Below are 24,490 nucleotides of genomic sequence, written 5' to 3' on the forward strand. Positions count from 1 at the left end.
AATACGGTGCAGTCGTCCTGTCCCCTTTGCAGAATAGCACCTTCAAAATATTTTGTTTCCCCCACCATGCTTCATGGTTGGGATGGTGTTCTTGGGGTTGTACTCATCCTACTTCCTCCTCCTCCAAACATGGCAAATGGAGTGCATACCAAAAGTTCAATTTTGGTCTCATCTGACCACATGACCTTCTCCCATGTCTCCTCTGGATCATCCACATGGTCATTTGCGAAACTTCAAAAGGGCCTGGACATGTGCTGGTGTGAGCAGATGGACCTTGCGTGCCCTGCAGAATTTTAATCCATGACGGCGTAGTGTGTTACTAACGATAATGTTTGAGACTATGGTCCCAGCTCTCTTCAGGTCATTGACCAGGTCCTCCCGTGTAGTTCTGGGCTGATTCCAGACCTTTCTCACAATCTTCCTTATCCCACAAGGAGAGATCCTGCATGGAGCCCCAGACCGAGGAAGATTGACAGTCATCTTGTGTTTCTTCCATTTTCTAATTGCACCAACAGTTGTTGCCTTCTCACCAAGCTGCTTGCCTATTGTCCTGTAGCCCATCCCAGCCTTGTGCAGGTCTACAATTTTGTCCCCGATGTCCTTAGACAGCTCTTTGGTCTTGGCCATGGTGGAGAGGTTGGAGTGTGATTGAGTGTGTGCACATGAGTAATTTATACAGGTAATGTGTACAGAGTAGGAGGGCTTCTTAAAGAAAAACTAACAGGTCTGTGAGAGCCAGAATTCTTGTTGGTTGGTAGGTGATCAAATACTTATTTCACGCAATAAAATGCAATTTAATTATGTAAAAATCATACAATGTGATTTTCTGGATTTTTTTTAGATTCTGTCTCACAGGTGAAGTGTACCTACGATAAAAATTACAGCTCTCTCCATTCTTTGTAGGTGGGAAAACTTGCAAAATTGGCAGAGTATCAAATATTTAATTTCCCCACTGTATGTGGCACCTCCAAAATGTCCAACCGGCACAAAGAGGTGTTGTTACTTTCCCCCATAGAGAAGTGGAGAAAGTTTCCTTGTTAATTTTATGGTAAAAGGGAAAGAAGAAAAAAAACACTATTATTTTGCTTCAAAAAGTGGGGAAAATCTACCTCAAAAATCCAGGACAAATCCATAGAACTTGGATCAAACTTGGATCCACCTGCAGTGGATTTTGGCACCAAAAATCTGCATGAGCGATATATATTTGACAGATTACTAGCTCGGGATTTTTCTTTGATCTGTTACGAAATGGAAGCGAAGTGCTATGGTGAACAAGTAGCGGGACACAGATGGTGGCACGCACATGCATAGCAGGTACACAGACCAATGAGAGGAGGACTATGAAAAGCGATGCCACACGAGTGACATTTATTTGTACTACTAAAGACTTCTCCCACCCCCCCCCCCACCCCACAACAAGCTCCGTCACATGCCGAAAACGTGTCAAGCTCCCGCCACGACAGAAGGATTTCCGAATTACACACCAAAAGGAGTCACCAGGTTTATGTGCGCGGAGAGGTTTGACGCGGACGTGTCCCAGACTGTCATGGCTGCCAGCTGTTGCCCTAAGGAGTCAATCCGGTTTATTTTGGAGTTTGCAAAAGAAAGAATGAAATTAAAATCATAAATGAAACATCAACACCTGTAAGTATAACATATTCCCAGCGTGCACACCGAACAGAACACATGATTACTGGTTGACCGCCATTTAACAGTCCATTTAAACAAGCCGACCCTGGCTTCAGCTGCACACTGAACGGTCAGTAATAGATTGTTGGGTGAACATAGGCTGCCATCTCAGGTCCTGATTACACAGGACTATGTGCTGCCAAAAACGAGGATGTTTTCTGCAGCACAATAGATCATTTCACCCTACGAACGAGCGTTTCGGCAGCCTGTTTACCCTGGCATCAGATCCACATTGAACAGGCAGTAACAAGTTGTTGGGTGAACATAGCCGGCCATCGCAGGTCCTGATTACACAGGACTATGTGTTGCCAAACACGAGGATGTTTTCTGCAGCACAATAGATCATTTCACCCTACGAACGAGCGTTTTGGCAACCTGTTTACCCTGGCATCAGATCCACACTGAACAGGCAGTAAAAGGTTATTGGGTGAACATAGGCTGCCATCGCAGGTCCCGATTACAAGGGACGATAGGCTGTCAAAAACGAGGATGTTTTCAACAGCACAAAAGATCGTTTCACCCAACGAACTTTTTGACAGCCTGTTTACACTGCGCGATTGGCGTGAAACGAGTGTTCCTAAAAAAAGGCTTGTTACTTAATTTCATACATTCGGGATTTATGTGCTACAGATCCCAAATAATGTGGTGTGACCAGTGCTCTATTTTTGTCATAGAACAAAAAGATCCCCACCGGGATACGGTCATTGCTGTAGATGAGGATTTTGGCTGCCAAACAAAAGGACTAGTGACGCCAGTTTACGACACATCGTGGATTATTGGATTAATATACACAGACCTAGCTAACCACGTGTTAAAGGGCTAGACATGTCTTTACCTCCTGATACTGAGGCGGAATACCCCTTTAAGTAATCTGTATAAGGCTACCTGCACACCGGATGGATCTCTATCGACGCCCCAGTTTACATTTTTCTCTTATGTCGCATAAAGTGAGATTTTCTGAAGCGCATCGAGAACTGCGACACCTCGCCCTTACCTATAGGGAGTCTGTTCTTCCTACATGCCGGAGTGGTGGCCGGAGACAACTGTGGGGTGCTGTAAGGAGTACTGTCATAGTTGTTCTTGCCCGGCTTTGTTTGCGGCACGGTAGCCAGTAGGTTTTCCAGGGCCATTCTATCCTCGTCTCGCAGCTGATCAGATATGACACCGCGCAGGAAGCCAAGCTGTAAGAAAAAGCAACATTACTCTGTCTTAAAAGTCATTTACTCACCCTCCCCAGGTCCAATACAGTCTCTGCCGCAGCTCCCAGTGTCTGCATCACTAATGTCATGTCCACAGCCCCGCAACTCTGTCGAGGTGACAGCACGAGCCGCTAAGCTCACTGATTGGTTGCAGCAGAATCATGGCTGCAGACAATAAAAAGGGTGCGGGAGCAGCAGTTGAGACTCCGCACTGGACCGGTGGAGGGTGTGTGAAGAACACTATATCAAACTGCAGCGTACGGCACACACGGATCCTGGGGCCAAAGCTAAGGATCAGACGTTCGGAAGGTCTATAGTTTTGGTGAAATTAGCGGCCATGTTTATCCAAACGTAGGATGAAGCCAAAATCTCACGAGACCTCCCGGGAAGAAAAATTACATTTCTAAACCAAGTAAAAACTGATGAAGTAGGGAAAAATAACAATTGCGGTGCTCACCAGAGTGACCAGCTGGCCGTACGTCATATACACAACGGTGCGACTCAGCCCTTCCAGGAGATTCACAGAAGATAACGGAGGAGTCTCCACCGCCCGGCCTCCGATAACTACATCCAGGAAAGCCGCGACGCAGCCCTATGGGGAGACAGGAAAGAAATATGGCTACATATAGATACAGGCGGGAGACTTCGTGTGTTATAGGGGTTCCACGTTTATCCCATTACAAACAGGAGACAAATGGACATGTGAACAGAGTCCAACACCTCTGCACCCTCTCAACTCTGGTTAACCTTCCTCTGCTAAAACCTTCACTGGTCACCCATTACCTAGAGAATTCAGGGCAAAATATTAATAACGACTTACTGGGCTGTCCATAATCTGTCCCCTCTATAGCCATGACCCTTTCTCCAGATACCCCTCACAAGACCGCTCCTAATATCTGCTCCCCACAAACCATCCAAGATTTCTCCCGTGCTTCCCATGTGCTCTGGAATGAACTACATCAGCACATCACATCAAGCTTGAAGGACTTTTCCTTCTCAACAGCACTTTTTCTTTTTTAAAAAAAAACACCAACCCCGGGTCCAGCGCTGGGTCTCTGCTGCTGCTCCCAGTGTGTTATTATCTGCAGCGCTGACACCATGTCAACAGCGCTGCAGCCCATCACTGATCTCAGCCGGATTTGATAGCTCACCGATTGGCTGCAGTGCTGTTGACGTGATGTCAGCGCTGCAGACAATAACACACCGGGAGCAGTGGAGGAAACTCAGATCTGGACCTGGAGATGGTGATTAAAGGATTTTTGTTTGTTTGTTTTCTTTAAAAGCAGTTTGGGGGGGGGGGGGGGGTTTACAAAAAAAACCTTTAAAGCTTTCAAACACAACCCAAAAACTAACCTTTACAGAAGAAAACCTCCAAGAATGATGCGCCACCTCATCACTATATCCCCTGGTTCCAACCCCTAACCTCCCGTCTCCTACCGCCATACCGTGCAGATTGTAAGCTCGCCAGGGCACGATCCTCGCTCCCTTTACACCAGTCTGTCGCTGCCAAATTATTTTAATTAACGGTGCTTGTAATAGATAAAATATCACCGTTGTGTCCGTGTCGGGCCCAACTGAAAAGGAGCGCACTTGTAGTGTGTGTCGGAAGATTTCCCAATGTATGCCGCTGTATAGGCACCCATAAAAATACTTAACATATGTCCCAGCGCACCCACCACAGGGACACTATACATGCAGTGTGAATACACTTTATTTCTGTGTGTATGGCTGTACGATAACTACCTGCAGCAGAACTCCCCACTGCACGGCCTGCAACAAGAAACCAGGAACACATGGGGCCATACACATTTAACTTGGGTCAGCTGAACTCAACAATTTCATGTCACAGATGTTTATTTAACCTATGCTGGATATATAAAAAAAAAAGAAAAAAAAAAGGGATTGGTCATACTGAATGTCAACATGCCCAATCCTTGCTCTCAAGGGAAATAGTGGTATTTGGCTGCAGTTTACTCCTCTTTCCCTACGGCTGTCAACAGAGTGAATGTTGAGCCGATATTTTACTAAAAGCTATATGACCACCTTAGGTCCCAAGCCGTACCCCCCTTAGTCTGCCAGTCAAACACGGAGGAAATGAACACCCGTGTCTGCACAGAGAGCATTTTGTAGAGAAATCCTGCAGCCTGAACTGATCCTTTACCACGACTCATATGAATTTCATCATTTTTAGGTTTTCTGTGCATTCGGGACTCTGAAGGAAATCTCCCGTCATTAGCGGCTGAGGAGTCAGTTCTTCATTCGTCTTCCCATTACATTACTTACTTTGTCAAATTTACTGAGATTGTTCCTGCTGCGAGAATCCCCTTCCTCGAATCCAGTCAGAGCCAACTGCTGCAGGAGGCGGCCGACCTAGAGCACCGGGGGGAGAGGAGACAAGGAGCTGAATGGCCGTATTCATTGCCTGCCCGGACGCTGCCAACAGGACTCCCATCCAGCCTGGCTACACTATAATGATTTCTTTGACACAATATCAAAAGGAAATGGCGAACTGGGGATTAGATTTATTAGCCGGGGGTCTTCATGCCTGCTAAGACCCAATGTGACTTGTGTGGCCATGTATCTTAGACACCACCAGGTGATACACCCAGGAGCCCAGCGACGTCACTGATCCAATATTTTTGTGTGGGTTTAGAAACACTTTTTTTTTTTACACCATTTACCACCATGTTTTTAGGCACAAAATTCTGTGCTGATCAAAAATGCAGCCGGCATCCTCAGCCCCGGTACAAGGCACAGAAGATATCAGTCGCAGAAGTGAAGAGCACTATGATGGACCACACAAGAGCAGTGCAAATCTTTTTCGCTCAACTGTCCGGAGGGACGGGGCAGACCCTTATACATCATGAGGACAGTAATTAATCTTTAAGAGGTTCTACCATTTCATAACGGCTAGGAGCTCCACCAATGGTGAGGATGAAGGAGATGCTCTCGGACCTGCATAGGGTTAGAATCGGGGGGCACTTGGGCTCCCGATGTTGCAATGAGCAGGAAAAACGTACGTACCTGCATCAAGTTGAATCGAGCCACTTCATTGATTGGCGCATCAGAAATAATCCCATACTGCTCTGGATTCACTATGGCGGGGCAGATGAAACATGTCAGCAGGAGGTCGGTGCACATTGACCTCACCTCCCCAACGTCCTGACCTTCCACACATGAGAGTGTTTTATACATCTGAGATACAATCCACCTCAAGCTGTGGGGGAAGCAGTAGGTATTTTGCTTTAAATATCCAATAAACTTGTTGACCAGAGTGACCAGCTTGGCTTCATTGGACTCGACCATCTCTTGGACCTTCTGTCTAAAGCGGTCACTGCCTTTCTCCCCGAATAATTTTTCCTGCTGCGCTGGGGAGAAGCGCTCTGTCAGTTTGCTTGGATCTATCTCCAGGTGGTCTTCATCCTCAACCAATAGCTGCATGATGGGTTCATGCAGAGTCGCGGTTAGGAAGAGCTTGGCTGAAAACAGTCCCTCAGAGAAAAGTTTGAAGATGATGCTGAAAGCACAGGTTCCTTTCCGGAGCAGACGACGAGGATTGTCGCTTTCCTTCAGCTCAAACTCAATCAGGTAACGCAACACCTGGAGCAGGTAGCTTTCATCCTCCTGCATGATACAGTTTCCATAAAGAGACGTGAAGACCGTGTGGATAACGCTCTGAGCATTTTCCTGGTTGAGCTTCTCCCCAGCCACAAGACAAGATGCTATCAGTCTTGGGTTCTCCCGAAGTCGATTAAGAAACTCGCCATATGCGGTCTCCTGAAATCCGAGCTGTTTGTAGCCGTCCACAAACTGGGTGTCCTCCAGCACCTTGGCGTGCTGACAACATTCTGCAGGTGACGCTTCAGCACTAGGAAGAAGAAATAAGTCAATTGACTTTCAGACCCGTGTATGTGATGACTAACAGATGAGGAAGAGAAAAGAGGACCGCCGACAGACGACGAAGAGTCAAAAAGGGGACCGCCGACAGACGACGAAGAGTCAAAAAGGGGACCGCCGACAGACGACAAAGAGTCAAAAAGGGGACCGCCGACAGACGACGAAGAGTCAAAAAGGGGACCGCCGACAGACGACGAAGAGTCAAAAAGGGGACCGCCGACAGACGACGAAGAGTCAAAAAGGGGACCGCCGACAGACGACGAAGAGTCAAAAAGGGGACCGCCGACAGACGACGAAGAGTCAAAAAGGGGACCGCCGACAGACGACGAAGAGTCAAAAAGGGGACCGCCGACAGACGACGAAGAGTCAAAAAGGGGACCGCCGACAGACGACGAAGAGTCAAAAAGGGGACCGCCGACAGACGACGAAGAGTCAAAAAGGGGACCGCCGACAGACGACGAAGAGTCAAAAAGGGGACCGCCGACAGACGACGAAGAGTCAAAAAGGGGACCGCCGACAGACGACGAAGAGTCAAAAAGGGGACCGCCGACAGACGACGAAGAGTCAAAAAGGGGACCGCCGACAGACGACGAAGAGTCAAAAAGGGGACCGCCGACAGACGACGAAGAGTCAAAAAGGGGACCGCCGACAGACGACGAAGAGTCAAAAAGGGGACCGCCGACAGACGACGAAGAGTCAAAAAGGGGACCGCCGACAGACGACGAAGAGTCAAAAAGGGGACCGCCGACAGACGACGAAGAGTCAAAAAGGGGACCGCCGACAGACGACGAAGAGTCAAAAAGGGGACCGCCGAGAGACGACGAAGAGTCAAAAAGGGGACCGCCGAGAGACGACGAAGAGTCAAAAAGGGGACCGCCGAGAGACGACGAAGAGTCAAAAAGGGGACCGCCGAGAGACGACGAAGAGTCAAAAAGGGGACCGCCGAGAGACGACGAAGAGTCAAAAAGGGGACCGCCGACAGATGACGAAGAGTCAAAAAGGGGACCGCCGACAGATGACGAAGAGTCAAAAAGGGGACCGCCGACAGATGACGAAGAGTCAAAAAGGGGACCGCCGACAGATGACGAAGAGTCAAAAAGGGGACCGCCGACAGACGACGAAGAGTCAAAAAGGGGACCGCCGACAGACGACGAAGAGTCAAAAAGGGGACCGCCGACAGACGACGAAGAGTCAAAAAGGGGACCGCCGACAGACGACGAAGAGTCAAAAAGGGGACCGCCGACAGACGACGAAGAGTCAAAAAGGGGACCGCCGACAGATGACGAAGAGTCAAAAAGGGGACCGCCGACAGATGACGAAGAGTCAAAAAGGGGACCGCCGACAGATGACGAAGAGTCAAAAAGGGGACCGCCGACAGATGACGAAGAGTCAAAAAGGGGACCGCCGACAGATGACGAAGAGTCAAAAAGGGGACCGCCGACAGATGAAGAGTCAAAAAGGGGACCGCCGACAGATGACGAAGAGACAAAAAGGGGACCGCCGACAGATGACGAAGAGACAAAAAGGGGACCGCCGACAGATGAGGAAAAACATTTTAGGGTCTCTTGAAACCCTTTATCTCAGAGAACTAGAATATAATATATAAATTATTGAGAGATTATAAATGATTCAGGATACTTTACCTAGTGAGTATCAGTCTGTCCAAATTTATTCTCTGCTGTTTAGAAATCCAAGATGTGCGGTACAGCTTCTCGGCAGTCTTCAAGACGTCTGCATTCAGCCTCTGGATGAGCTGTTTTTCAGAGTTGACGTAGAGGCGTTCCTGTTTGAGATGGCGGGCAAGTGTGTGGATATCCGGCTTCACCATTTTGGGACACAACGAGAACCGCTTGACCTACAATATACATATATCAATTAGTAGGACTATTAGTCTACGCAGACAATCCTGCACAATTACCAACGATGGTCCAGTGCGACACAAAAATAGCCAATTTCCCCCAAAAATAAATTTTTTAGCATTTCATGTAAAATAAAGGTCTTTGAAACATTTAAGGTTCTATCAATTTCCAGCAAGATCCTACTTATCTGATGTTCACACGGCAGAGATCTACGTGTTTTACTGCTTCCCCAGGATCATGGGACACACCACCTTGCATGAAGCCACGTGATCATCTACCCCGCCCTCCGTACCAATAAATACTGCTGCTGCTACTAATTATATATATATATATATACACACATACATACAGTACAGACCAAAAGTTTGGACACACCTTCTCATTTAAAGATTTTTCTGTATTTTCATGACCTATGAAAATTGTACATTCACACTGAAGGCATCAAAACTATGAATTAACACATGTGGAATTATATACTTAACAAAAAAGTGTGAAACAACTGTAAATATGTCTTGTGTTCTAGGTTCTTCAAAGTAGCCACCTTTTGCTTTGATGACTGCTTTGCACACTCATGGCATTCTCTTGATGAGCTTCAAGAGGTAGTCATCGGAAATGATCTTCCAACAATCTTGAAGGAGTTCCCAGAGATGCTTAGCACTTGTTGGCCCTTTTGCCTTCACTCTGCGGTCCAGCTCACCCCAAACCATCTCGATTAGGTTCAGGTCTGGTGACTGTGGAGGCCAGGTCATCTGGCGTAGCACCCCATCACTCTCCTTCTTGGTCAAATAGCCCTTACACAGCCTGGAGGTGTGTTTGGGGTCACTGTCCTGTTGAAAAATAAATAATGGTCCAACTAAACGCAAACCGGATGGAATAGCATGCCGCTGCAAGATGCTGTGGTAGCCATGCTGGTTCAGTATGCCTTCAATTTTGAATAAATCCCCAACAGTGTCACCAGCAAAGCACCCCCACACCATCACACCTCCTCCTCCATGCTCCACGGTGGGAACCAGGCATGTAGAGTCCATCCGTTCACCTTTTCTGCGTCGCACAAAGACACGGTGGTTGGAACCAAAGATCTCAAATTTGGACTCATCAGACCAAAGCACAGATTTCCATTGGTCTAATGTCCATTCCTTGTGTTCTTTAGCCCAAACAAGTCTCTTCTGCTTGTTGCCTGTCCTTAGCAGTGGTTTCCTAGCAGCTATTTTACCATGAAGGCCTGCTGCACAAAGTCTCCTCTTAACAGTTGTTGTAGAGATGTGTCTGCTGCTAGAAGTCTGTGTGGCAATGACCTGGTCTCTAATCTGAGCTGCTGTTAACCTGCGATTTCTGAGGCTGGTGACTCGGATAAACTTATCCTCAGAAGCAGAGGTGACTCTTGGTCTTCCTTTCCTGGGGCGGTCCTCATGTGAGCCAGTTTCTTTGTAGCGCTTGATGGTTTTGCAACTGCACTTGGGGACATTTTCAAAGTTTTCCCAATTTTTCGCACTGACTGACCTTCATTTCTTAAAGTAATGATGGCCACTCATTTTTCTTTACTTAACTGCTTTTTTCTTGCCATAATACAAATTCTAACAGTCTATTCAGTAGGACTTTCAGCTGTGTATCCACCAGACTTCTGCACAACACAACTGATGGTCCCAACCCCATTTATAAGCAAAGAAATCCCACTTATTAAACCTGACAGGGCACACCTGTGAAGTGAAAACCATTTCCAGTGACTACCTCTTGAAGCTCATCAAGAGAATGCCAAGAGTGTGCAAAGCAGTCATCAAAGCAAAAGGTGGCTACTTTGAAGAACCTAGAATATAAGACATATTTTCAGTTGTTTCACACTTTTTTGTTAAGTATATAATTCCACATGTGTTAATTCATAGTTTTAATGCCTTCGGTGTGAATGTACAATTTTCATAGTCATGAAAATACCGAAAAATATTTATATGAGAACGTGTGAGGCGGTATTTATTTTTACCAGTGAGTTTATGACATTTCTCTGGGGGCGGCAGTGACAGCATCAGGATCTGGTGGAAGCAGAGAATCCCATAATAACTACATTATTGGAATCGGTGGATGATGATGAATTGCCTCTCAAGGCCCCTTTCACACTTGACTTTTTCTATAAACTTTTTAGAAACTTTTCTTGTACACATTTATGTAGAATAAAGGTAGAAGTGATATGTATGCAGTGTTGGGCACCGCGTGGGCGTATACACTGCTGGCACTTCCACTCCCTAGATTTTACAGGAAGTAAAAGTTCTGAAAAGAGAATGTTCCTCTCCTCTCATTTTCTTTAAAAAGAGGTCTCCTTGAACTTTTGATATGTCAGTTGTGTCAGACGTTTTGAGACACCCACTGATCGCAGATGAAGCCTAGGATTTCATTTCTGCAAAATGAACAACTCCTTTAAGGACCAAGGAAAAAAACAAACCAAACTCTCATTATCAAGTAGGAACGCTTCTTGTGCAGGACGCTGACCCACAAGACTGTGGCTCAGTGCTAAGATGTGTTTTAGCATAAACCCTGCAATCCACTGACAAAGACGACATTGTGCTGAGCAAAACAAGTTCTGAACTTGAGTTCCTCTTCTGCAAATTCCAGTAGCGGAGGAGGGAAAGGATTAATCAGGACCAAGGAGGCAATTTATTATTTATTTTCCTTATGACCAATTTGCAGGAGTATGAGAAGAAGACCTCTGGAGACCTTATGCCGGGTAATTTGCAGGAGTATGAGAAGAAGACCTCTGGAGAATTCATGCCGGGTAATTTGCAGGAGTATGAGAAGAAGACCTCTGGAGAATTCATGCCGGGTAATTTGCAGGAGTATGAGAAGAAGACCTCTGGAAACCTCATGCCGGGTAATTTGCAGGAGTATGAGAAGAAGACCTCTGGAGACCTCATGCTGGGTAATTTGCAGGAGTATGAGAAGAAGACCTCTGGAGACCTCATGCCAGGTAATTTGCAGGAGTATGAGCAGAAGACCTCTGGAAACTTCATGCCGGGTAATTTGCAGGAGTATGAGAAGAAGACCTCTAGAAACCTCATACCGGGTAATTTGCAGGAGTATGAGAAGACGACCTCTGGAGACCTCATGCCGGGTAATTTGCAGGAGTATGAGAAGACGACTTCTAGAAACCTCATGCCGGGTAATTTGCAGGAGTATGAGAAGAAGACCTCTAGAAACCTCATACCGGGTAATTTGCAGGAGTATGAGAAGACGACCTCTGGAGACCTCATGCCGGGTAATTTGCAGGAGTATGAGAAGACGACTTCTAGAAACCTCATGCCGGGTAATTTGCAGGAGTATGAGAAGAAGACCTCTGGAGACCTCATGCCAGGTAATTTGCAGGAGTATGAGCAGAAGACCTCTGGAAACTTCATGACGGGTAATTTGCAGGACTATGAGAAGAAGACCTCTAGAAACCTCATTCCGGGTAATTTGCAGGAGTATGAGAAGAAGACCTCAGGCCAGGTAATTTGCAGGAGTACGAGAAGAAGACCTCTGGAAACCTCAGGCCGGGTAATTTGCAGGAGTACGAGAAGACCACTTCTGGAGACCTCATGCTGGGTGTCCCTCATCATCCACAACGATCATTATTCTGCACCAGTCTTGATAAATTCCCACACATGGGATTCATCCGAGGTGGTCAGTGGCGTATTGAGGTCAGCGAGAAGGTTATCACATTTACCTTTGGTGAACCTAAAATAATATACTAAGGAACGGCAAAAATAGACGTTGAGCTTCTCCCAGCTGGCCTGCTGCGTTATCTGAAGCCAGTCCAAAGATAATAAATTAGGAATCTACTATTTATGTCATTGCCTAAAATACCCGTGTAGGTTCATTACAGGTGAACCTCCAAGGGAGTCTGCGGCTCTGTTCACATTGACCAGTCCTTGTTTCAAGTTTGTCAGCTTTCCACAGCCGATGACACACAGGAGACTATGCTACGCTGACCGGTAACTAAAAACCTAATTCATCCATTGCAAATCATCAACATTTTCCCCATACGACAGTGCCTCAAGCTGTGCCGCGAAACGCAGCGGTCCTCGCCTACTTGAAGGGGGTTGCGCTGCTGTATCCTGCACAGTGAGTGGTCAGGAGCGCAGCTGTGCAGGGCAAAAAGACATTAAAGCCGCGCTCTCGTTCTCAGGATCGGTCGGGATATTACAGGGCGAAACTCCGATCATAAAGGAATGTCATGCCGTGGGGATGGGTGCCATCACTTAAGGATGGAAAAAAACATCCATCGGCAGTTGCCGAAAAAGTATTTCCAACGTTTATAAAAAGGAGTGATCTTAAAGTTTTCGTCAATCAATCATATAAAGTGAATAGAAGAAAATTGGGAATATATTTTATTTCCAAAAAATGGCTCTTTCTACATAATCAGATTATCAGGCAAGTGAGGACTCCCAACTATATGCTGCCTGTAGAAGTCTATGGAGAGGAGTGCAAGAACATCGACTGGAAGATATACAAAGCTGCAGGTTTCTCGTAAGTGTTTCATCGCACCCCAGCGCTGAATTTATAACTAAATTGCACATTTCTGTTACACAGTGTCCTCCATGCTGCTGCAGGTATCATGCAGAGAGATAGGGGAGGTGGGTATCCTCTTCTCTGCATGCTGGGAATGGGATATGCAAAATGCCTCTTCAGTGAGGAAGAGTACTAGAACTCTAGTGCCACCTATGGAAAGTAGAAATCCTAAAAAAGTCAATAAAACGAGCCTTGCCACATGATTTAGGATAAAATTCAAACCATAATCTCAATTTGCTGACACGTGTTTTGGGGTGTTGCCCCTCCTTGGTACAAAGCATGAGATTTGATTTGGCTAGGTGAGAGGACTCTGACTGGGATCTAAGGGGTAATTTATCTCATTGTTGAGAGTGACATGCCAGGGTAAACAGGCTTATAGGTCATGCAATGCAACGCAATGCATGGCCTATACAACTCCTTTCCTTGGCATGTCAGGCATTTCACTCTCCACAAGGAGAAAGGTTACCTCTTATAACACAGAGTCCTCTCATCACATCTCATGCTTGGCACTGAGGTGGGACAAAACCCCAAAACACGTGTCTGCAAATTGAGATTGTTTTTTGGCCTTTATCTAAGTGGGTAATGTTTCACCTTGAGGAGAGTGACATGCCTGACATACCAAGGTAAGGAGACTTACAGCAGTAGTAAGGAAGGAGACCCAGAGCTACAAACATTTGAAGGCAAATAGAATAGTGCTGGCATCTACGCGTTTCAGGTGAGCCTTGATCATGATTAAGGGTGTGCTCACACCTGAAACGTGTAGATGGCAGAACTAATCTATTTGTCTTCATATTAACCAATGTCCTTTGTATGAACTTTGCTTGAATAAAGAATTATCTGTCAGCAGAGCTGGATCTCCTTCCTTACTACTTGTACATACAGGCCGTTGCAGAGCCAGTGTCCGAGCCCCGAACGGATTGGGTGAACATCAATGGTGATCTGGAGCCAATTTATTTTGTTATAAGGAGACTTATAGGCCATGCATCGCACGGCCTATAAGTCTCCTAACCTCGGCACGTCACTCTCCACAAGGAGAAAAGTTACCCCATAGACTCAACTGGGTATGGGAGACACAGTAGGTAGTCTCCACTCACTAGCCATGAAACAGAGCCTGCAGAGGGCTGGAGGACTTGTGAGAAGTGTAGCATCGGCATCTCTGCCCCGTACTAGGCAGAGACGCCGTCCCTCTCACCTCCCCGCTCCTGGCGCGGTGTCCTCCAGCGCTTCTCTCCCCGCTGCTTCCGGCACGCGCTCCTTCCCCGGCAGTGTGCTTAGGGCGCGCGCTTCCCCTCTCTTAAAGGGACAGCGCGCGCCGTCCTAAGGAGTCCCCAGCCAATTGCCGGAGGACCTCCCATATTTAAGGCACCTCCTCCAAAATGGAGGTGCCCGAGCAATGTTGTTGCAAAGCCTTTCAACTCTGCTTCAGCCCTCAGGTCCCGTTACCAGTTACCTGCCAGTCACCTGCCAGATTCCTGCCTGTTACTTATCTATCTGCGGTCCGACAGTCTGCCTACCAGCCCTGCCAGTCTGTCTATGGATCAGTCTGCCCGCTCACCTGGGAGCGCTCACCTACTACCTGTCTGCTAGCCTACCTGGAGGCTCCGCCGTCACGTGCTGTGACCACCTGCCTATCCAGAGACTCTTGCTCGCTCACCTGGGAGCGCTCACCTGCTACCTGCCTGCTAGCCTACCTGGAGGCTCTGCCGTCACGTGCCGTGACCTCCTGCCTGTTCAGAGACTCTTGCCCGCTCACCTGGGAGCGCCTCTCTGCTACCGGCCTGCTAGCCTACCTGGAGCCGTCACTTGCTGTGACCACCGGCCAGTCCAGAGACTCTTGCCCGCTCACCTGGGAGCGTCCACCTGCTACCTGCCTGCTAGCCTACCTGGAGGCTCTGCCGTCACTTGCCGTGACCACCCGCCTGTCAAGAGACTGTCCCCGTCACCTGCCGTGTCCTCCTGCCCTTCTACCCAGAGACTGTCCTCGTCATTAGCCGTGACTACCTGCCCGCCTTCCCTAGGAGCCACCCGCTTCCTTGCAAGGACTGCCCCCTTGTATAGTTGCTCAGAGGTTCCACCTCCCAGACCCGTTACAGTTTGCTCGGGCCATGGAACCCGGTGGCCCCCAGATCTCCGATCTGCACCAGGAAGTCTTACGTCAGAAAACTCAGCAGGAGGTGGTACTGTCCTATCTACGGTCCGTTAACTCTCGTCTAGGCGCATTGTGTGACTCGTCTTTGTCTACCTCTGGTCCAGCCGTGCCCATTCCTGCGGTACCGCAATCCAGTCCCTTCATGGTACCCGACTATGGACCTCGGCTTCTGGCACCTCCACGCTTTGCTGGCGAACCTACGTTAGCTCGGGGTTTCATAAACCAGTGCACCCTGCACTTTGAGCTATTGGCATACCAGTTCATCTCCGACCGGGCCAAGGTGGCCTTCATCATGTCCCATCTCACTGGGGAGGCACTGGCATGGCTAAATCCCCTGTGGGAGAGAGGGGATCCCCTGGTGTCCGACCTTCCGTCTTTCCTCGCTGCTTTCCGGAAAGTCTTCGATGAACCTGGACGGAAAACCTCTTCTGGCTCCTCTCTGCTACGTCTCCGCCAAGGGAGTCTCACCGTGGGCCAATATGCCATACGGTTCCGCACCCTCGCTTCTGAGCTTGCCTGGGAAAATGAGGCTCTGGTGTCCGACTTCTGGGAGGGTCTTTCCGGTCGGATTAAGGACGAGTTAGCTGGTCGGGACATTCCTACCACTCTGGATGACCTGGTGTCACTAGCTACCCGGATTGGCATCCGGTTCCAAGAACGTGCCAAAGAGACTGCCTGGGAGAAAGACTTTTCTCGCTCTGCTCCTACTTCCCTGAGACCTGCCTCTCAACCAGTCACTCCACGGGCGCACTCGCCTGAACCTATGCAGATCGACCAGACCAAGATGGTCAGATCTCGCCAAGAATCTCGCCGAGCCGAGGGAAGCTGTTTCTATTGTGGCAGTATGGAGCACTTCATCCATTCCTGCCCGGAAAAGCCGGGAAACGCCAGTGTCTAGGACCGCTCGGAGAGGTCGTCCTAGACAAAAGTAAGCCCTCTCCGTCTCTGACTTTACCGGTCTCTATTGCTTGGGGAGAAAACCGTCACTTTGAACTCGCCCACCTGGATTCTGGAGCTGCTGGAAACCTCATCTCCCAGTCTCTGGTAGAGAGATACTGTATTCCCACCAAGTCCCTGGCTGAACCATTGTCAGTCGCCTCCGTGGATGGAAGACTTCTCTCGGAGACCATCCTGCTCGTCACTGAACCCATAACCCTGCAGGTGGGAATGCTGCACTCTGAGGAAATCTCATTCCATGTGCTGTCCGGACTTTCTCACTCCCTGTTGCTAGGTCTACCTTGGCTCCAGACACACGAACCCGTATTGAACTGGCGATCCGGTGAAGTACTCCGATGGGGTCCAGACTGCCATAGGACCTGCCTGGTTCCGGTCCGCCCAGCTCGCCCTCCGCCTACTCCAGCTAATTTACCAGGTCTCCCGGCTCCTTACTGGCCCAATGCGGACGTCTTCGGTAAGAAGGAAGCAGAGACGCTGCCACCCCATAGGCCATATGACTGCCCGATCGACCTGGTACCAGGCACCACTCCTCCCCGTGGGCGTATCTACCCGTTGTCTGCAGCCGAGACCCGGGCCATGTCTGAGTACATTGAAGAGAATCTGGCTAGGGGATTTATCCGAAAATCTACCTCCCCGGCTGGAGCCGGATTCTTCTTTGTCAAAAAGAAAGACGGCTCGCTACGTCCCTGTATTGACTACAGAGGACTCAATCTCATCACAGTGAAAAACAAATACCCCCTGCCGCTCATCTCCGAATTGTTTGACCGTCTCAAGGGCGCCAGGATCTTCTCCAAGCTGGATCTACGAGGAGCATATAACCTGGTCCGTATCAGTCAAGGAGACGAGTGGAAGACGGCATTCAATACCCGGGACGGTCACTATGAGTACCTTGTGATGCCCTTTGGTCTCTGTAACGCCCCCGCTGTCTTTCAAGAGCTGGTCAACGACATCTTCCGTGACCTCCTGTACTCCTGCGTAGTGGTATACCTGGACGATATCTTGGTCTTCTCTCCGGATCTCCCCACACACCGAAGGGATGTTTGTCATGTCCTGCTTAGGCTTCGGCAGAACCACCTCTATGCCAAATACGAGAAGTGCCTCTTCGACCAGACCTCCCTACCGTTCTTGGGCTATGTCATCTCCCAGACAGGTCTGCAAATGGATCCCGAGAAGCTCTCTTCCGTTCTAAAATGGCCTCGTCCTGAAGGTTTGAAGGCGATACAGCGATTCCTGGGCTTCGCTAATTACTATCGTCTTTTCATCCCACACTTCTCGTCTCGGACTGCTCCCATATCTGCGCTTACCCGTAAGGGGGCAAATCCCAAGATATGGTCGCCTGAAGCCGAGGAGGCCTTCCTTTCCTTAAAGAAAGCCTTCGCCTCTGCTCCCGTCCTACACCGTCCGGACTGTAATAAACAATTCTACCTGGAGGTTGATGCCTCCTCCTCCGGAGCCGGAGCGGTACTCACCCAAAAATCTTCTACCGGGAGAATGGTAACCTGCGGCTTCTTCTCCAAAATCTTCTCCTCGTCTGAGCGCAACTACTCCATAGGAGACCGTGAATTGCTAGCCATCAAATTGGCACTGGGGGAGTGGCGCTATCTGCTTGAAGGGGCTCTCTACCCGGTAATTATCTACACGGATCACAAAAACCTGGCATATCTCCAAAATGCCCAGAGACTCAATCCTCGCCAGGCCCGGTGGTCGTTGTTTTTTGCCCGCTTCGACTTCATTCTTCATTTCCGTCCAGCGGACAAGAACGTCAAAGCTGATGCCTTGTCCCGGTCCTTCCTGTCCTCCGATCAAGAGGAAGAGCCTACGCACATCATCGACTCCTCCAAGGTGATGAATGTGGCCCCCTTGGATCTGACTCATCTCCCACCCGGTAAGACGTTTGTAGCTGTACCAGATCGGGAGAGGGTGCTTCGCTGGGGACATTCTTCTAAACTAGCTGGCCATGCTGGCCAAAAGAAGACCTTCCAACTCATTACCCGGCATTACTGGTGGCCTACCCTGCGTAAGGACATGGTAGACTTCGTCGCGGCTTGCTCATCCTGTGCCCGTAACAAAGTTCCCAGACATCTACCAGCCGGCCATCTCCTGCCCCTTTCCGTGCCTGCTTCTCCTTGGCAGCACATTGCTATGGACTTTATCACCGATCTTCCGATTTCTGCCGGTTGTACAGTCATTTGGGTTGTCGCTGACCGCTTTTCTAAGATGGCCCACTTCATTCCCCTGCCTGGTCTCCCATCTGCACCCGAGCTGGCTAAAGACTTTATCCGCCACATCTTCCGTCTCCATAGCCTGCCCCTCCACATCGTGTCGGATCGTGGGGTTCAGGTCACCTCACGCTTCTGGAGAGCCACATGTAAGCTGCTAGACATCACCCTGGACTTCTCCGCTTACCCCCCACAGTCCAATGGTCAAGTGGAGCGGATCAATCAGATCCTGACCAGTTACCTCCGGCACTTCGTTAATGCACACCATTCGGACTGGGTGGATCTCCTACCTTGGGCCGAGTTCTCTTACAATAACCATGAGCGAATCCTCTTCCAAATCCCCGTTCTTTATAGTCGGTGGCCAACATCCCCGGATTCCACTTCCTGCCTCCGTTTCTGTGGACAACCCTGCTGCGGAGTCTCTTGTCAGCGAATTTTCTACTATTTGGGAGAGTACCAGGTCCGCTCTTCTTCTGTCCTCTGAGCGGATGAAGAGATATGCTGATAAGAGACGTCTGGATCCGCCTCAATTCCGTCCGGGAGACAAGGTTTGGCTCTCGTCCAAACATGTGCGGCTCAAAGTACCCTCCTTCAAGCTGGGCCCTCGATTCATCGGTCCCCTCGAAGTCCTCAGGCAAATTAACCCTGTGGCCTACAAATTAAAACTCCCGGCCACCCTACGGATTCCTAACTCCTTCCACGTATCTCTCCTCAAACCCGTTGTCTTTAACTCTTTTTCCAATAATCCAGGTGCCCCTCCTGCTCCGGTTTCCGCTGATGATGTCTTTGAGGTAGAGAGTATTCTGGCCTCCAAGAGGGTAAGAGGAAAGACCTTTTTTCTGGTAGATTGGAAGGGGTTTGGTCCTGAGGAGAGAACTTGGGAACCCAGGAAGAACATAAACGCCCCGCTTCTCCTTGAAAAATTTCTTTCTGGCCAAAAAAAGAGGGGGCCTAAAGGGGGGGGTACTGTAGCATCGGCGTCTCTGCCCCGTACTAGGCAGAGACGCCGTCCCTCTCACCTCCCCGCTCCTGGCGCGGCGTCCTCCAGCGCTTCTCTCCCCGCTGCTTCCGGCACGCGCTCCTTCCCAGGCAGTGTGCTTAGGGCGCGCGCGCGCTTCCCCTCTCTTAAAGGGACCGCGCGCACCGTCCTAAGGAGTCCCCAGCCAATTGCCGGAGGACCTCCCATATATAAGGCACCTCCTCCAAAATGGAGGTGCCCGAGCAATGTTGTTGCAAAGCCTTTCAACTCTGCTTCAGCCCTCAGGTCCCGTTACCAGTTACCTGCCAGTCACCTGCCTGTTACTTATCTATCTGCGGTCCGACAGTCTGCCTACCAGCCCTGCCAGTCTGTCTATGGATCAGTCTGCCCGCTCACCTGGGAGCGCTCACCTACTACCTGTCTGCTAGCCTACCTGGAGGCTCCGCCGTCACGTGCTGTGACCACCTGCCTGTCCAGAGACTCTTGCTCGCTCACCTGGGAGCGCTCACCTGCTACCTGCCTGCTAGCCTACCTGGAGGCTCTGCCGTCACTTGCCGTGACCACCTGCCTGTCCAGAGACTCTTGCCCGCTCACCTGGGAGCGCCTCTCTGCTACCTGCCTGCTAGCCTACCTGGAGGCTCTGCAGTCACTTGCTGTGACCACCGGCCAGTCCAGAGACTCTTGCCCGCTCACCTGGGAGTGACCACCTGCTACCTGCCTGCTAGCCTACCTGGAGGCTCTGCTGTCACTTGCCGTGACCACCCGCCTGTCAAGAGACTGTCCCCGTCACCTGCCGTGTCCTCCAGCCCTTCTACCCAGAGACTGTCCCCGTCATTAGCCGTGACTACCTGCCCGCCTTCCCTGGGAGCCACCCGCTTCCTTACAAGGACTGCCCCCTTGTATAGTTGCTCAGAGGTTCCACCTCCCAGACCCGTTACAAGAAGGCAGGATGCAAGTAACATAATGGCCAGACATAGTGTTATTCCTCAAGTACACACAGGGCAGCTTATTTTGAAAAGTCACCTGAAATGGCAGGAATGGTTTAATCTTCAACGAGTTTCTGGATCACAATTAATATCCTTTGATAGGTTGTAAGGATGTTCATAGAGCAATGAGAATAATGAGTGTCTGCACTCTCTGAAGGCGCATGATCATCGGGTACAGAATCACGATCCCCGGAGACGGATCGGTTTTCATACTTCGACTACGTAATGTAAGGTCTCTTTGTGCATGTGAAGATTTGCACATTAAAAACCTGCTTTAAATGTTCCTAAAATTGGTCACTTACAAAAACTGAAAACTATTTTCATCACTTCCACAGAAACCAAACGTTCTCATGAATCAGTCAGTAAGTAAACTTTAGCTTACGGGAAACTCTTGCCGGGCACCGCTTCCCTTTAGATTCTGATGCCAATAAGAAGTGGTACTCCTCCTTTTATACCAAAAGGCCTACGGGGCCTTTTGGTATAAAAAAAAAAAAAAAAAATCATGAATCTTAGGATATCCAAAAATTCCAAAATTGGAGAAGAGTTCAATACGTAGCATTAGAGAGCAAACTTCCTCCTCCCTCCTGGTGGAGAGCTATTTTGCAAGCCTGGGGCGTACTACCAGGCCAATAAGTCTCCCTACACCAGCTGGCTGTCTCTAAGGAGAAATAGTACCCCTTAAACCTACAGTAAACTTAGGTTTGTCAGGTGTGCCTTGTACTCATAGAGCATTGCCTGGCTGACAAGTCATTGGAGTACGCACAGTTTGGGACGGTGGCTCATGAATGTTGTTGGTCCAAACTGTCAATCATCAAGAGCACTAGAGAAAGTAAAATCCAATATTCTTTATCATCTGGTTGAAATCTGTCATAGAGGAAAATTAAAAATCCATCAGACATCTTCAGGGAGGGGACAGGTCACTCTCACACTGAACATATGGAATTAATTACAACTAGGGAAGAGAGAAATTAATTGAGGAAGAGCAGATACTTCAACCTCCTTTAAAGTAGGGACATTCTGCAATGACCAGGTAATTACAACAGATAAATGCTGTGAGGAGAGACAGTAAAGCTAGGATTCATTATGCAAAGGCATAAGCTTCCTTTGATCAAAGGTTCGCTCACAGCCTGGCCGATGCCAGTGATGAATATCCTGGTTTACATCGATCCAATATTTATGGGAAATATATTTTCGACGTCGTACTGAAGGGTTGAAGAGAACGCATTGACAAATCACCGTAAGGCCATTCTAACCCCTCCAACTTAATATTGGGTCCGATAGATGATGCTATACAGCGGGGAATGTAAGTGTTTGATACACTGTCCATTTTGCAAGTTTTCCCACCTACAAAGAATGAAGAGGTCTGTAATTTTTATCGTACGTACATTTCAGCTGTGAGAGACAATCTAAAAAAACCAGAAAATCACATCGTATGATTTTTACATAATTAATTTGCATTTATTGCATGAAATAAGTATTTGATACAATAGAAAAACAGAACTTAATATTTGGTCCAGAAACCTTTGTTTGCAATTACAGAGGTCAGATGTTTCCTGTAGTTCTTGACCAGGTTTGCACACACTGCAGCAGGGATTTTGGCCCACTCCTCCATACAGATCTTCTCCAGATCTTTCAGGTTTCGGGGCTGTCGCTGGGCAACATTGAGTTTCAGCTTCCTCCAAAGATTTTCTATTGGGGCCAGGTCTGGAGACTGGCTAGGCCACTCCAGGACCTTGAAATGCTTCTTACGGAGCCACTCCTTAGTTACCCTGGCTGTGTGTTTCAAGTCATTGTCATGCTAGAAGACCCAGCCACAACCCATCCTCAATGCTCTTACTGAAGGAAGGAGGTTGTTGGCCAAAATCTTGTGATACATGACCCCATCCCGCCTCCTTTCAATACGGTGCAGTAGTCCTGTCCTCTTTGCAGAAAAGCACCATCAAAGTATGATGTTTCCCCCACCATGCTTCACGGCTGAGAAGGTGTTCTTGTGGTTGTCCTCATCCTTCTTCTTCCTCCAAACATGGCAAGTGGAGTTGATACCAAAAAGTTCTATTTTGGTCTCATTTGACCACATGACCTTCTCCCATGCCGTCTCTGGATCATCCAGATGGTCATTGATGAACTTCAAATGGGCCTGGACATGTGCTGGCGTGAGCAGTGGACCTTTTGTGACCTGCAGGATTTTAATCCATGACAGCGCAGTGTGTTACTAATGGTAATGTTTGATACTGTGGTCCCAGCTCTCTTCAGGTCATTGACCAGGTCCTCCTGTGTAGTTCTGGGCTGATTCCTGAGCTTTCTCACAATACCCCTTACCCCACTAGGCGAGATTCTGCATGGAGCCCCAGACTGAGGAAGATTGACAGTCATCTTATGTTTCTTCCATTTTCTAACAATTGTGCCAACAGTTGTTACCAAGCTGCTTACCTATTGTCCTGTAGCCCATCCCAGCTTGTGCAGGTCTACAATTTTGTCCCTGGTGTCCTTAGACTGCTCTTTGGTCTTGGCCATGGTGGAGAGGTTGGAGTGTGATTGAGTGTGTAGACAGGTGTCTTTTATACAGGTAACGAGTTCAAACAAGTGCAATTAATATAGGTAATGAGTGCAGAGTAGGAGGGCTTCTTAAAGAAAAACTAACAGGTCTGTGAGAGCCAGAATTCTTGCTGGTAGGTTGGGGATCAAATACTTATTTCATGCAATAAAATGCAATTTAATTATGTAAAAATCATACAATTTGATTTTCTGAATTTATTTTTAGATTCTGTCTCTTACAGGTGAAGTGTACCTACGATAAAAATTACAGATCTCTCCATTCTTTGTAGGTAGTAAAACTTGCAAAATCGTCAACATATCAAATACTTATTTTCCCCACTGTACATGCCATATTTCATTTCTATCGCAAAGGGAAAATTGCTGTAGGAAACATGATGACGATAGCTACTGCCTGGGACCTCAGGGGGCGAAGATATCCTGTAAGATGGGGGATCTCATAAAATTTTAACAGACATAGCAAATCCCACAATCAGCCTCCACCTGACGTCATCAAGGGGAGGTATGTGGTGGTATTTGGGTTTGGGTTGTTGTTCATTGTGTATGTCATAGTTCGAGGTGAGTGTCCATTTGCCCAATCGGCCTGTATAAACGATTGGTGCTGGCAGGTTGTCGTTCTTTTTGTTATTGTGGAGCTGGCAGTGACGATACACGTGTGTGTGTAAATATATAGATATATAATTTTTTATGCTTTGGAATTGGAGTTGTACATACCATACACTCACAGAGTTCCCCAATAATTGGCCTAGCAGGGGAAGCAGCCGCGGCCCCGACCATCACTCGTCAGTCAAATGCGTAATTGGACTGACCATTGGAGGCAGCGGAGTTGCTTTCCTTCCCCTGACAAACAGGTGGCAAAGGTGGGATCTAGGTGATCTCTCCGGTGTCATCTGTGACAAAGTGGTAACAGTGGTGGGATCAGTGTGACCCCTGGGGCTGGTATACTTCGACAAAATCCAATAACACATTGCAGTAATCAGAGAACCCTCCTTCCCTTCCCAGAAAAAGATCATCAGAAGAACACCATCTCACAGCAAGCAGAGAGGCAGGGGAGCGGTGCGCTCATGAAGATTGAAAGCAGGCAAACCTTTCAACAAAAGAAACAAACACAAACAATTCATCACTATTCAGACAACTCCCCCACAAAAGGCCATGATCATGAGAACTCCCCCACAATAGGCCATGATCAGGAGCGCACCATCTCCCAGCAAGCCCGAGGCAGGTGATCGGTGTGCTCCAGAAGATAGAAAGCGAGACAAACCTTTTACCAAAGAAGCAAGCACATACAACCCCTGGCAAAAATTATGGAATCACCGGGCTCGGAGGATGTTCATTCAAGCAGATCACAGACCTGGCACAAAGTCATTTCAAATGGCAACTTTAGGGCTTTAAGAAACACTAAAAGAAATAAAGAAGAAAAAAAAGTGGTACACAGTAAGGGTAATTTTTTTCAGACCAAGCAGAGGGTGG

The 24,490-nt window shown here is 48.4% G+C and overlaps 1 protein-coding gene across 15 annotated transcripts in view; it reads right to left on the bottom strand.

Annotated features, from left to right (window-relative positions):
- GAPVD1 (GTPase activating protein and VPS9 domains 1) overlaps positions 1–24,490 on the bottom strand; it is a 67,138-nt gene that overhangs the window by 29,877 nt on the left and 12,771 nt on the right. For 10 of the 15 annotated variants that reach the window (XM_073639785.1, XM_073639788.1, XM_073639791.1 and 7 more), the window contains exons 2-7: positions 8,429–8,640; positions 5,913–6,756; positions 5,172–5,258; positions 3,346–3,480; positions 2,684–2,870; positions 1,485–1,565 (exon numbers count right to left, since the gene is read on the bottom strand). In XM_073639785.1, the coding sequence (XP_073495886.1) occupies positions 1,485–1,565; positions 2,684–2,870; positions 3,346–3,480; positions 5,172–5,258; positions 5,913–6,756; positions 8,429–8,640 (1,546 nt within the window). The remainder of the gene's footprint in view (positions 1–1,484; positions 1,566–2,683; positions 2,871–3,345; positions 3,481–5,171; positions 5,259–5,912; positions 6,757–8,428; positions 8,641–24,490) is intronic. The other 5 variants (XM_073639795.1, XM_073639793.1, XM_073639798.1 and 2 more) reach the window with 1 other exon arrangement.

Source organism: Phyllobates terribilis, unplaced genomic scaffold (assembly GCF_046119375.1).
Source record: "Phyllobates terribilis strain yellow unplaced genomic scaffold, ASM4611937v1 Scaffold_7__3_contigs__length_470593459, whole genome shotgun sequence".
In the NCBI taxonomy this organism is placed as follows: Eukaryota; Metazoa; Chordata; class Amphibia; order Anura; family Dendrobatidae; genus Phyllobates; species Phyllobates terribilis.